The 13,726-nt window shown below is 38.0% G+C and overlaps 1 protein-coding gene across 5 annotated transcripts in view; it reads left to right on the plus strand.

Annotated features, from left to right (window-relative positions):
• VPS41 (VPS41 subunit of HOPS complex) overlaps positions 1 to 13,726 on the plus strand; it is a 187,621-nt gene that overhangs the window by 68,490 nt on the left and 105,405 nt on the right. For all 5 annotated transcript variants that reach the window (XM_067745874.1, XM_067745875.1, XM_067745873.1 and 2 more), the window contains exon 5: positions 12,950 to 13,024. In XM_067745874.1, coding sequence (XP_067601975.1) covers positions 12,950 to 13,024 — 75 coding nt within the window. The remainder of the gene's footprint in view (positions 1 to 12,949; positions 13,025 to 13,726) is intronic.

A 13,726-nucleotide genomic window follows, 5' to 3' on the forward strand; every position in this document is an offset into this window, starting at 1 on the left:
GTTTTCTGGTAATTAATTCAATATTTTAAATTTCTGATGGTAACTGAATTTTCCAGCCTCTTAATTTTTATCTCTGTCATTTTAAGTTTAGTGTACATTTTTGCATTATTTTGTTTTAATGTTTTAATGCTGCATTATTTTGTTTTACTATTGTTTCTTTCTTTTGTTGCTGTTGAAGATTTTTTAAATTTTCATCTATTTAACATTTATTACATATCCAGAATTTTAGGAATATATCCTTAATCTTTTATTGTAGGATTTTTTTCAGTCTCTTCCCCTAGTTTTTGCCATGCGTGTGCACTTGAGATTTAAGGTTTTTTGATGGTTCCCACTTGCCCCCATTTGCTTAAAGGAAAACATGTTATATTTATATCCCCCAAACAACATACAATGTGTTCATGTTTTCTTAGCCTTTTATTTTTGGAACTGATGTGTTAGGTAAGAACGATGTATTTCGCTTTTGTCCCAGGATGATAAATAACAAAAAGCGTCCTTAACCTTTTTGTTTATTTATTGTGTTATTCAACAGTGTTTTTATAGCCCATTGTGGTAGGTTCAGCAATGGAGAATGCGGTCCTCATGCTGAGGGAAGAGAAAGTTGGAAGGAAGCAGTGGGCAGCAGGGTCAGTTGTCACAGAGTGGCCGAGCGAGGTGAAGCTGAAAGACTTCCCATTGCTTCAGCCCCAGGAAGTTCTTGGTGGTCTAAGGGACAGCGGTTGGCAGTGAGGATGGGCTGGGCCTGTTGCCAGGTTGTTCAGAAGTGACAGAGACATTGAGAGGATCTGAGGAACAGGCTGGAGCCTTTACACCTTCTCTTTTGCTTTTAATGAACCCATATTCTGAGACCTTCGAGAAGGCTCCACACAGGTTCTCCAACTTCAAGATTGCCTGTTGCTAAATTTATTCCCCATCTGGATTGGATGAAAGATTTAATGTGAACCTAGAGATGAAATTTTAGAGAAACTGAGAAGATTTGAGAGTTTATAGGTAAAGGTTAGGCCCTTCTGCATGTGCAGCAACATGGATGGACCTAGAGATTATCATGCTAAGTGAAGGAAGTCAGATAGAGAAAGACAAACACCATATGAAATCACTTATATGTGGAATCTAAAATATGACACAACTGAACTTATGTACGAAAACAGAAACAGACTCACAGGCACAGAGAACAGACTTATGGTTGCCAAGGGGGAGGGAGGGGAGGGGAGGGATGGAGTGGGAGTTTGGAATTAGCAGATGCAAACTATATATATAGAATGCTTAAACAACAAGGTCCTACTGTATAGCACAGGGAACTATATTCAGTATCCTGTGATAAACCATAAAGGAAAAGAATATGTGTGTGTGTGTAACTGAATCACTTTGCTGTACAGCAGAAATTAACACAACATGGTAAATCAACTATACTTCCATAAAAATTAAAAAAAAAGAAAGAGGTTAGGCCATTCTGGCCATAGAATAAGTCCACAAGACTATAAATGTTTGTTTTGTTTTCTTGTGCAGATGTGTAGAAAACCCACAGTTAGGTGTATTTTGCAGAGACTTCTTCAATCCACACGGAGGTCTGCCTTACCTCAGGGTGTATCCTCAGGGGAGAGGAAAATAAGCAGCAAAATGAGCTTTTCCCAAGTATGAAAGGACAGGCGTTTGCTTTTCACACATGTAACGAAGTGTAGCTTGCTTGCTAACAGTGACTAAAGAGCATGGACCTGCGTAGACAATCCTGTGGTTGTTGGGATTGCTAAGTAGTGGATCTCTGGGAGGATGGAAGTGAAATCCCATCTTCTGTTTCTTATTCATTCCACCCTATGTCCGTGGGGATGCAGCATTTGTGAAGGAATCAATTATCCATTTGTTAGTCAGAGGAGCCTTACAAATTATACATTAGCAGATTGATTTCTGAGGTTCACGTTGGGGGACCGATGGCTTAAGGTGGGTTGATGAGGAACATCAGGGGAAAAGAAGTGGCCACAGAGAACACCATTAAAAGCAGCTTTCGAAATGACCGTGAATTTATTCCTAATTGAAGAGCTGACATAATCCATACTAAGTGTGTTTATTTCAAGCCTCGTACATTAAGTAATTGATTATCACATGAGGTGTACATGTGGGTGATTTTGCCTTTTCTTTAAATTTAAGACCTTGAGACCACCTGTAGTAGACTTGGATTTAGAAGGTATGTGCTGCTTCTGGCCCCCTCCTGCTTACTGGGCTGCTTTTTTTGTTCCATTAAGGAAACATTTTCGTATGTTCTATGGTGTCAGCTTGACGTTATTGATTTTTGAACAAATTCACTTATATTGTCCAGAATTCCAAACATGTCTCCATTAGGAATAAAATTGTAGCTAATGGAAAATACAGCTGAGACCATTTTTCTCTGGTCTTTTTTTTCTTCTGGTTCCTTACCCTTGTCTGCATCTATTTCAGTGGACCATCTTCACAACATACTCCCTAAATTGTATGTATAAAACAGGAAAGGTCAGCATTGAAGAAAGACCGAATCTTGCCCTCCTTTTTCCCTCCTGTATCCTTTCTTTCCTGTTCAGTTGTCGTTGTTGCTTATTTCTAGTGTTTAGAAATGGCAGATATACGCAAGGTGTTTGTTTCTGACAGGAATGATTACCATTGACAGGTGTACTATTGAATTCCTGTTATTTATTCTTTATTAAATGTTATAGAAAAATTATAGAAACTAACATGCATAGTGATGATACTCAATTATTGCTCAAGATAAAAATGTGCTGCAGATTCCCCAAAGGATGGCTTTAACAATTAAGATTTACTGTGGTTTCGTTTTGTTTTTAGATTCATGGATTTACTGTTTAATTGTTTAAAAATATTTATCTTTTGATTACAAACCATAAATATTTGTTGTAGAAAATTAGCAGATCCTAGAAAGGGACAACCTACATAGTAATAGTATGTCAGCACCCAGATATAAGCAGTGCTACTATTTGGGGGAATCTGCTTCTAGTCACATATATTACATTCAAATACCTGTAAATAGAGTAGTATTTATAAACATCAGATTGTACTTACCCAGAGTAGCCAAATTATAAGATTTGAGGGCACAGTCCTCCAGACTACCGAGTCTGCTGAAGACTTCTGACACCAGCCGCAAGTTCTGGTGGGTTCCTAAATCCACCTTCATGTTTGATAATTATCTAAAGGCCTCACAGAACTCACTAAAAGCTATTATACTCACACTTCTGTGTTATTACGGGAAAAGGATACAGGTCAAGATTTCAGCCACAGGAAGGGCCATGCCTGGGACGGTTCCAAAAGTGAAGTTTTCATTTTCCTCGGGACATGGAACCTCCACCCCTACGTAGATGCAGGGAAGCTGAGCCCTGTATTCAGGGATTTTACTGGGGCTCTGTTACGGAGGCATGATTGGTTGCTAGGTTGTCCACGTGGTTGATTTCAGCTTCCGGGTTGACCGATAGTTGTGACCCAAAGCCTCCACCCTAAATCACAGGTTTGGTCTTTGTGGCCCAAGCAGCCCCACCATAAGATGCTCCTATCAGGTGTGCAGGTGTGACATAGATGACTTCCAGAAGCCAAGGGCAAAGGCCAGACCTGTCTTTGTCTAAGGCCATATTCTTCTCTAAATAATGCTTCTTTTTTAACTTAATTTTAAAAATGAACATTTAGATTCCTAGCTTTTAGAAATTTAGGTAATTTTAAAATTATTTATTTATTTACTTACCTACTTACCTATCTATCTGTTTGCACTGGGTCTTAGTTGTGGCACGCAGGATCTTTGTTGCAGCATGCGGGATCTTTAGTTGCAGCACGTGGGCTCTTAGTTGAAGCATGTGGTATCTAGTTCCCTGACCAGGGATCCAGCCCTCGCCCCCTGCGTTGGGAGTGTGGAGTCCTAGCCACTGGACCACCAGGGAAGTCCGTAGGTAATTTTCATTTCTCAGTGTCTTACAAAAGAAACCTGCTATGGAAAGCATCTTGTTGCAAAATAATCTTTGTACTTCTCCTTGGTTATTATAGGCAACGCATATTTTAAAGACTTTTGATACACGTTGCCAAATGATCCTTTGGAAAGTTTCTCCAAGTTTGAATTACCACTTCCAATGTAAGAGGAGTGTCTATTTTTGTGCTTCTTCGCTAAAACTAAGGTGTTTGAAAAATCTTTGCTGATTCTGTAGGTAAAATATCTCATCGCTTTACTTTTCACGTATTGATTGTTACTGAGGTTGCCTCTTGTTCCTTTTTACCTACAGTTTGTCTGTTTCTTTTGGGAGTTGACTGTTTACTTGGTTTGATTTACGTGAGTAGGAAACCCAAATTTCTTCAAAAACTAAAGAATATTTTAAAATGTATGGTAAGCTGCTAAGTTGTTTGCAGTGTTCATGATAAGGGGTAAATATCCCTAATCGATAATAAGCTGTTGTGAATCAATTTTAAAATTATGGACACCCTGATAGCAAAACAGTTTCTTTCTCTGGCTTCATGCTTAGAATGTATAGTTTAAGATTGCAGCTTTTACAGATGTATTAACTAGCTTCTCTTTCCAATTCTATTTGAAGTGACCTAAGAAGTAGAAAATACTTGTGCTCTCGTTTTAAAATAGGGAAAGAAGGAAGTAGTAACTAAACATGTGCTAAATACCTCATCTTCCAAATGAGCCAGTGAATACAATTGCATTTATTTTGGGTGGGGGGAGGAGACATAATTCAAGCATGATTTAGTAATTTAAAGATAATCACTAACAAGATAAAAACAGAATATCTAAATTCTTCTTCAATGGGTCAAGAAGAAGAATTTGAGTAACATAGCAAAAGAATAATATTGAGATGGAGAAATGTAATTTTTAAAAGTATAAAGGAATGTAGCAACTAAGAGAACACTAAATGGGCCAGGTATTCTGTTACTAAAAGAAAACTAACCTCAGCTTTGAAGGACAAATATCTCACCAGCCGATGGAAGTGAAAAATAAAGATGTGAGCAAAAATGTATTATAAAAAGCCAAACAAAAATTAAGCATGTTGGCAGTAACAATATAAGAAAATATAGAGTTTAAGGCAAAAGAGCATTAACCGGCAGAATGCATATTAGATAGATGATAGTACAAGTGAAAAGGAAAATATAACAATTATACCCTTTGATTTGCCAAATTATAGGTCATCTAATAGCTGGATCAAAATGGATTTGAAAATCGAGGAGGAATGGACAAAACTACAATTGTAGTGGGAAGTTTTTGAAGCATGTTTCTATCAGTCTTTGCTAGATCAAAAAGAAAAAATTAAACAAGGACATAGAAATTAAATAATATATACAACATTATTAAAAATATATGTATTTTGAACCCTAAAATAGAAAATATGAATTACTTCAAAATGATATCTTTTGTTTCAAAGAGCAACCCATCCATTTAACAGATAGACACAGACCACATATCCGACCACAACTGTAGTCACACTAGAGTTTATTAATAATTTGATATATAAGCAGATACCACCACCACCACGCTTAGGAATGAAACAAAACAAAATGTTACTTTTCCCAAAGGAGATATAATTATTACAATAACAGTATTATCTGGTCTCTGGTTTGTGGCCATTGGTATACCCAAAGGCAAATGCAAAATATTTGATTATTTTATGATTAAGAAATGAGCAGTTAAAACTAACGAGCAAATATACTAATGCCAGGAAATTAGAGTTAGGTCAACGAAATTGTTCTAAGGCAAAAAGGGCATAATTAGTATAGACTAAGAGTAGAAATTAATAAAATAGAAAAATTTAAAAAATACAGCAAATAGGTACTTCCCTGGTGGCGCAGTGGTTAAGAATCTGCCTGTCAATGCAGGGGACGTGGGTTCGAGCCCTGGTCCGGGAAGATCCCACATGCCGTGGAGCAGCTAAGCCCGTGCGCCACAACTGCTGAGCCTGTGCTCTGGAGCCTGCGAGCCACAGCTGCTGGGCCTGCGTGCCACAACTGCTGAAGCCCGCGTGCCCTAGAGCCCGTGCTCCACAACAAGAGAAGCCGCTGCAATGAGAAGCCTGCGCACCGCAATGAAGGGTGGCCTCCGCTCGCCTCAACTAGAGAAAGCCTGTGAGCAGAAGCGAAGACCCAATGCTGCCAAAAATTTTAAAATAAATAAATAAATTTATTTAAAAAAACCCAGCAAATTGATTGATGGTAGTATTGCTTCTATAAAAAGGCCAATACAACTGATAAATATCTGAAAAGGATAATAGTAAAAAAGGAAATAAAATATTAATATACATGTGAGATAGTGCTGTGTATATATTTTCATATTTCCAAATAGGAAAACTAATATTACCTACTTCATAGAATTTCTGTGAGGCGTAAATTATATAATATGTATAGAACTCTTAGAATAGAGACTGATGTATAATAAGCATATGGTAAATGTTTACTTATTAGTAGTCGTATTACTACTTACTAGTAGTAGTAGTATTAATATCATTAGTATTATTAAAATATTAAAAGAATACAAAGTGAAATGAAACTATTTCATCATTAAGAACTTGGAATGCACAATTTTCTGGGAAAATGTAAATGACCAGAATAGAATTAGGACATTTGAGTAGCTTGACAGTTATGGGAAAAATAAGTGTAAACCAAGAAATAATCCGTTGAAGGTGTAGATCCCAGACATTTTTATGGATGGGCAAATTCTTCTTAATTTTATTTAGAAATCTTTAATGTTTGTTCTTGTTTTGAAATATAACTTTTTAAAACCCATTTTAAGATGTGCAGGGGAACAAATAGTAATAAAGCGAACAATCCTGTTAACTACCACTCTGTCAAGAGCAGACCGTGTGATCCCCTTCCCCACCTATACTCTCAGTTCCCTTAGTGGGAGCCACTGTGCTGACCTTCGTAGGAATGACTGCTTAGCTTTTCTTTTTCATTTTATGTCCTCTGTGTGCACCCCCTGGACACTATGGTGTAGTTGTGCCTATTTTTGTTAGGTTGTGTAAGTGGAATCATATTGTACGTATCAGGAATGAGAAAAGCCTGCTGACTGTCATTGCTACTCCCAGAATAAAACAAAGTATGAGACCTCTAAGGGGAGACATAGGAAACTTTATTTAGAGACATTAAAGAAGGCCTAATAAATGGAGAAATGCTCCATGTTTATGGATTAGAAGACTCAACATATTGTAAACGTATCAAAGGGAGAGCTCTCAACGCTTCACCTTAGGTGGGTTTGAGGAAGTTTTCTCCTTAAATGCTAAGAGTTTTTACCATGAATGAGTGTTGTTTCATCAAACACTTTTTGCATCATTGAGATGACCGTATGAATTTCCTCTTGAGATGATCTTATGATTTTCCTTTTATTAATGCAAAAAATTATCATCTATTAATTCCGCTATCTTGTATCAGCCTAGTAGTTTTGGAGTAAAATTATCTTTTTTATATATGCTGACTTTGTTAATATTTTCTTTAGGATGTTTTCATTTCTGTTCATGAGTGAGATTTACTTGTATTTTTTCTTTTTCATAACGTCCTTTGTTGAGTTTTGTTGTTGTTAGGTTATGCTGTCCTGGTAAAATGAGTTGGGGAGCATTTCCTTTTTATTCTGTTGTCTGGAAGATTTTGTGTGTGATTGGAAGTTTGTGTTCTTTGAACTATCCCATGAAATTAATACTCTAGTGAGTGAGTTTGACAGTAACTAAGATAAGTAAAGTACATAGTAAGATAGTGGTAAGTGCTAAGGAGAAAAAATAAGTATTACAGTGAAGGAGCTATGAATGTTTGGGTGAAGTGTTGAAATTTCGGATCCAGTGGCCTGAAAAGATGACTACCAGTGAAGAGCTGGCAGAAAAGCATCCCAGGCACCGGCAAACAAATGCAAAGGCTCTAGGACTGGAGAAACAGCAAGAAGGTCATCGTGGCTAGAGGAGTGAGAGCAAGGCCAAGGGTGGATAAGGCAGGGCTTTAGCCATATCATTTAGGACTGTCAGGTCATAGTGAACACTTTGGGTTTTATCCTGAGATGGGGGGCCTTTGGAGGGTTTGAAACAAAGGAGTGACATTGTCTGATCCCCCTATTAACAATATACTGGTTTGTTGAGGTTAGATTTCTAGGAGAGTTAGGGCAGAAGCAGGTCTACTAGTTTGGAGACTATTACAGTAATCCAGACAAGGGTGGTGATAGCTTAAACCAGGATGGCAGCCATAGGGGTGGTGAAAGTCTGGGTAAATTTTGTTTGCAGAGATGGTAGGAATTGCTGACAGATAGCGATGTAAAGTGTGGAAGAAAGACAGGAGTCAAGACTGGCTCCAAGGTTTTCGTCTTGTGCAATGAGAGGATTGTATCAGTCCTTAACTACTACAGATGGGCGAGACATCAGGAAGAGCCCTTCCAGGAAGGAAGATCAGATTCTCAGTTTTGGATATGCTTTAGTTCACATGCCCGTTTAGGCATCCAAGTACATATGTAAAACAGGCAGTCCTAGATATTGGTCTGGAATAGGGAGAGGCCCCGTCTAGGGATTTAAATTCAGGAATCATCCCATGGCCTGGAGAGAATACCAAGAGAGCTCGTGTAGATGTAAAAGGGAAGAGGTGCCGGGCCTGAGCTATGAGGTACAGGGATCAGGGGATAAGGAGTATTTGGCCAAAGAGACTGAGGCGGAGCAACTAGAGATTCCAGAGAAAACTCAGAGAAGTGTGATACCGTGGAAGCAGAGAGAGGGGGAGAGTTGTCATCAGTGTTCCATGCTCGTATTAGGTAAAGTAAGTTAGGATTGAATACTGACCGTTACATGTGGCAACATGGGGGTCATTTTATCTTGTAATTCTCATGAAAATATAAATACTTGAGAAAAACCAAGGAAAGTGTGAAGAATTGTGACTGGGACTCAACTTACCAGATATCAGAACATACTATGTACGTCTTCTATAATTAAATCAGTGTTGAAATGATATAACAATGGCCAAAGGGACCACAGTTGAAAACCCAGAAGATTATCTCAGTGTATATAAATATTTATTATATGATAAACATAGTTCTCTTCAAAAGGAGAAGGGTGTGGTTTTTAAAAAATGGGGCTAGTCCAAATGGGTATCCATTTGGAAGAAGATAAGATGAATCGTGAAAGTATTAAAAACTTAGATGTGAGAAATAAAGCAATAACCATCTTGCAAAAATATACAGGAGACCACATATACAATGTCAGGGTAAGGTATTGTACCAAGACATCATACCCTTTTAAAAAAAGAAGAAAATGGACAAGAAAAGAACAAACATTAATAGAAAAAATAAGAGATGTGAACAGAGTTTTTAGAAGAATAAATTAATTGGCCGACAGGCTTAAGAAAATGTTTAAGTTGTTAGTAGTTGGGGAAATAAATCAGTGAATATTGATCATTGGCAAAAAAGTTAACCATTGCTAACAGGTATAAAGGAAAAAGGATTCTTATACCTTGTAGTTATGATTTATTTTCCCCCATAATATTGCTAATGTGATACAAATTAGTTTCTACTCAGGAAGAAACATGTTGTAATAAAAAGTTGGGTTTATTCGTACTAAGAATACCACTGTGTGGCCTAGCCACACAGCAGTACTAAGGCTCTAGACAGCTCACGTAAACTCTTGAGGCCTCGTTTTCCTTATTGTGAGGTGGAGGTAACCATCCTAGGCTGTCTCCTTTCGCCAGAAGTTGCAAGGATCAGCTAACGTGTATGTCAGGTCTTTGAAAATAATACAGTGTGATTCCTAGAATCTTAGCACAGGCCATGAGCACAGAGTCCAAGAACAAATGACGTACAGTTTGACAGGTACATGGGGAGAAGATACACTTCTCGATGTAAGTTGTACAGAAGGGCCTTGCGAAGAAGCATTGTACTCAGCACTGAGGCTCAGTTTGGTAGGCCTGGAACAGTGCTACCCTGTAGAACTTTCTGAAATGATGAAAACATTCCGTGATCTGTGTGCTTTTTCACACAGTAGCCGCTAGTCACATGTGGTATTGAGCACTTGTGCAACGGAGGACATGAATATTTAACTGTGATTGATTTTAACTAGCTTAACTTTCTATATAGTCACACGTGGATAGTACCGTATTGGTTAGGACAGGAAACCTTGGCAGTGATCAGGCTACACACATCTATTGAATTATAATCTGAGGTAGGCTATAACCAGAGACCAATTAAATTACAGTCAGAGGTATGTGGGGTTTATATTTGCCACAAGTAAAATGGGCATTAAAATGTTTGGCGAACAAAAGATCAGCATCAGGAAGTTGTTAACAGAAGGTACTCAGTGAGGAAAACATTTATCCAAAGAAGACTAGAAACTGTGCATTCAGACTCGTCGGCCAGAAGTCCAGACACACTGGCCTCATTGCTTTCCCAGTTCAGCTTTTGTTTTGCATCTTCCTTGCTGCCCATCACAAAGTTCTCTTCACTGCTCTTAAGGTGAGCCCTGGCTCTGCTTTTTCTCTGTTGTGAATCTCATCCATGGGGTTGGTTTATTCTCCTATAAATGGATCAGATATCTCTGTAAGGTCCTTTCCTGTTCTAACATTCTAAGAACTTTTAAGGAGATAGCTTGGTTTTCATGAGCTGCGTTTCAGGAGTGATTTAGGGATCAGGGTGAGAACGGGTTCTGTAGCCAGCTGTCTCCACCTGTAACATGGGAATTTCTCTCAGCAGCATCAGGCAGTGGGTGGCCTTTCCAAGGTCAGGGAGTCTTGGTCTGTCCTGGCCGTGACTTACTAGCTTGGAGGTATTTTCCATTGAGCATAGAACAATCAATTTTGTGTATTTCCATTTTATTCTTATGCACAAACCAAATTATTTTAAGGTTAGGTATTTAAAAAAATGAATTTGCAGGCTCATGTTGAAACTGATGAAGTCTTCTCTTTTTGTGGTTAATTTGTTCTATCATGTTTTGTGCAAGATAGTTGTAAACTGTCATTACTTAAGAAGCAAAGGAAAAGGAGAAAAGGTTGCCATTTTTAAATGTTGTCAACATTTACTGATTTTGATTTCTCTTTAGAAAATCCGCCTGTATGAATATTTTAGTGAGTAAACAGTTGGCTACATGGAGAACTGGAAAACTGTGAAAAATATTACAAGTGCAGTTGTGTGTTTACTCTTGGGAAAATACATCCAAAGTAGAGTGCCTAATTCCATCTTCACAGATTTTTAAATTTGAGATTACTCAAAAGAATGGAAGATGGGGCTTCCCTGGTGGCGCAGTGGTTGAGAGTCCACCTGCCGATGCAGGGGACGCGGGTTCGTGCCCCGGTCTGGGAAGATCCCCCATGCCGCGGAGCGGCTGGGCCCGTGAGCCATGGCCGCTGAGCCTGCACGTCCAGAACCTGTGCTCCGCAACGGGAGAGGCCACAACAGTGAGAGGCCCGCGTACTGCAAAAAAAAAAAAGAAAAAAAAAAGAATGGAGGATGACAAAGTTAGTTACTATCAATTAGACCCCATGGAATTCCCCCAGAAAGTACTAAGCATAGAGTATAAATAAAAAGTTGATTTAGTAATTTATAAGAGAAGAAAAAATGGATTGGCTGGTGAGCCAAAGTAAAATAACTAAGATTTTAGAGTTGCCGTATGATCCAACAATCCCACTCCTGGGCATATATCCAGAGAAAACTCTGATTCGAAAAGATACATGCACCCCAATATTCGTAGCAGCACTATTTACAATAGTCAAGACATGGAAGCAACCTAAGTGTCCATCAACAGAGGAATGGATAAAGAAGATGTGGTACATGTATACAATGGAATATTACTCAGCCATAAAAAAGAATGAAATAATGCCATTGGTATAGAGGACCTTATTTACAAAGCAGAAATAGAGACACAGACGTAGAGAACAAACGTATGGATACCAAGAGGGAAAGGGGGAGGTGGGATGAATTGGGAGATTGGGATTGAAATATATACGCTATTGATACTATGTATAAAATAGATAACTAATGAGAACCTACTGTATAGCACAGGGAACTCTACTCAGTGCTCTGTGGTGACCTAAATGGGAAGGAAATCCAAAAAAGAGGGGATATACGTATATGTATAGCTGATTCACTTTGCTGTGCAGTAGAAACTAACACAATATTGTAAAGCAACTGTACTCCAATAAAAATTTTTTTAAAAAAAGAATGAAATAGTGCCATTTGCAGCAGCATGGATGGACCTAGAGATTATCATACTAAGTGAAGAAAGTCAGAGAAAGACAAATAACCATGATATCACTTATACGTGGAATCTAAAATATGATGGATGTAACAAACAGACTCACAGACACAGAAAACAAACTTACGGTTACCAAAGGGGAGAGGTGGTGGGGCAGTGATAAATGAGGAGTTTGAGATTAGCAGATATATACTACTGTATATAAAATACATAAACAACAAGGTTCTACTGTATAGCATAGGGAACTAAATTCAATATCCTGTGATAAACCATAATGGAAAAGGATATGAAAAAGAATGTGTGTGTTTGTGTGTGTGTGTATATATATATCTGAATCATTTTACTGTATACCAGCAACTAACGTGACATTTTAAATCATCTATATTTCAATTAAAAAAGACACTAAACTTTTTCTTTACATCATGATTTTTATTTTGGTTTTTGTTTTGTTCTTTTAATGAATTTAGCTGGGAAAGAATTTTAGGACTGTGGAGTAAGTAGAACAGAACAAATAAAAAGGTACATAACAGGTAAGAAAAGTACCATTTTTAGCTGGGACTTCAAGTACGTGAAATAGGTAATTTGGGCAAATCTTAGGTTTCTGGGCTTATTACATGTCTGGGAACAAAGCTATATTTTACCATTTTCATTTGCAGAAGCAAAATATGTCTTGGACTCCTGCATGTAAACTAATAGACAACTTGTATCACTTACATTTTACAAAAAGCCAAGGCATTTCACTTTTGATATATATGTTTCTGAAGGTTTACCATGTTTGTTTGTTCTTTTGTTTTCAATAGAGTCCTGTGAAGATAAATCAGATTAGCCTGGATGAAAGTGGCGAACACATGGGCGTGTGTTCAGAGGATGGCAAGGTATGGGGATTACATGGTCACGTGGAAAGCAGCGCTCCAGCTCTGTGGGCTGTGATGTTACCAACTCCAAGGGCTAGAGCAACACTGTGCCTACTGTATACCTGCAGTAGGAGAACCCTGATTATTCTTTTTGGGTATCGGACTTGCTCCCGATTGCTCATAATTAAAGTAAAATATATTTTGCGCAAATGTGCCTTAGGAAAAATAATTACAAGAATGTCAATAATGTAACTAGTATTAAGCTGATTAACAGCTGTGGCAGAGGGACATGTCACCTTAATCATTACTGCCGTGCCACTTAGGCTTCAGCGACTGGTCTGCAGTTCCTGCAAGACAGTGGTTTAATGCCTTTCTGCCATAAATCCACAAAATTGGATTTTGTGGGCATGATTTCTGTGGGCTGGTGGTTTTCATTTTCACACACCAGTTATGAATGTTTCTCTTGAATTATAGAATCTTTTGATAAGCAATCATAGTTTATCAGAAGAATAAAGTGTCTTACAGTGGCCACATTAAATAAATGTAAAATCAATATATGTACAGTTTCTAAAAACCTGGCCCCTACTTCCTCGACCGAGGACATACATCATTTGTGCAGCGTATAACTAACAATTATCAGTGCTGCTTGCCGAGGTTGAGCTGTGATATTTAGTGGTTGTGGTGATTGATTTTCCACTTATAAGAATGTCTTTTGTTTTTCAG

This window comes from Pseudorca crassidens, chromosome 8 (genome assembly GCF_039906515.1).
Source record: "Pseudorca crassidens isolate mPseCra1 chromosome 8, mPseCra1.hap1, whole genome shotgun sequence".
In the NCBI taxonomy this organism is placed as follows: Eukaryota; Metazoa; Chordata; class Mammalia; order Artiodactyla; family Delphinidae; genus Pseudorca; species Pseudorca crassidens.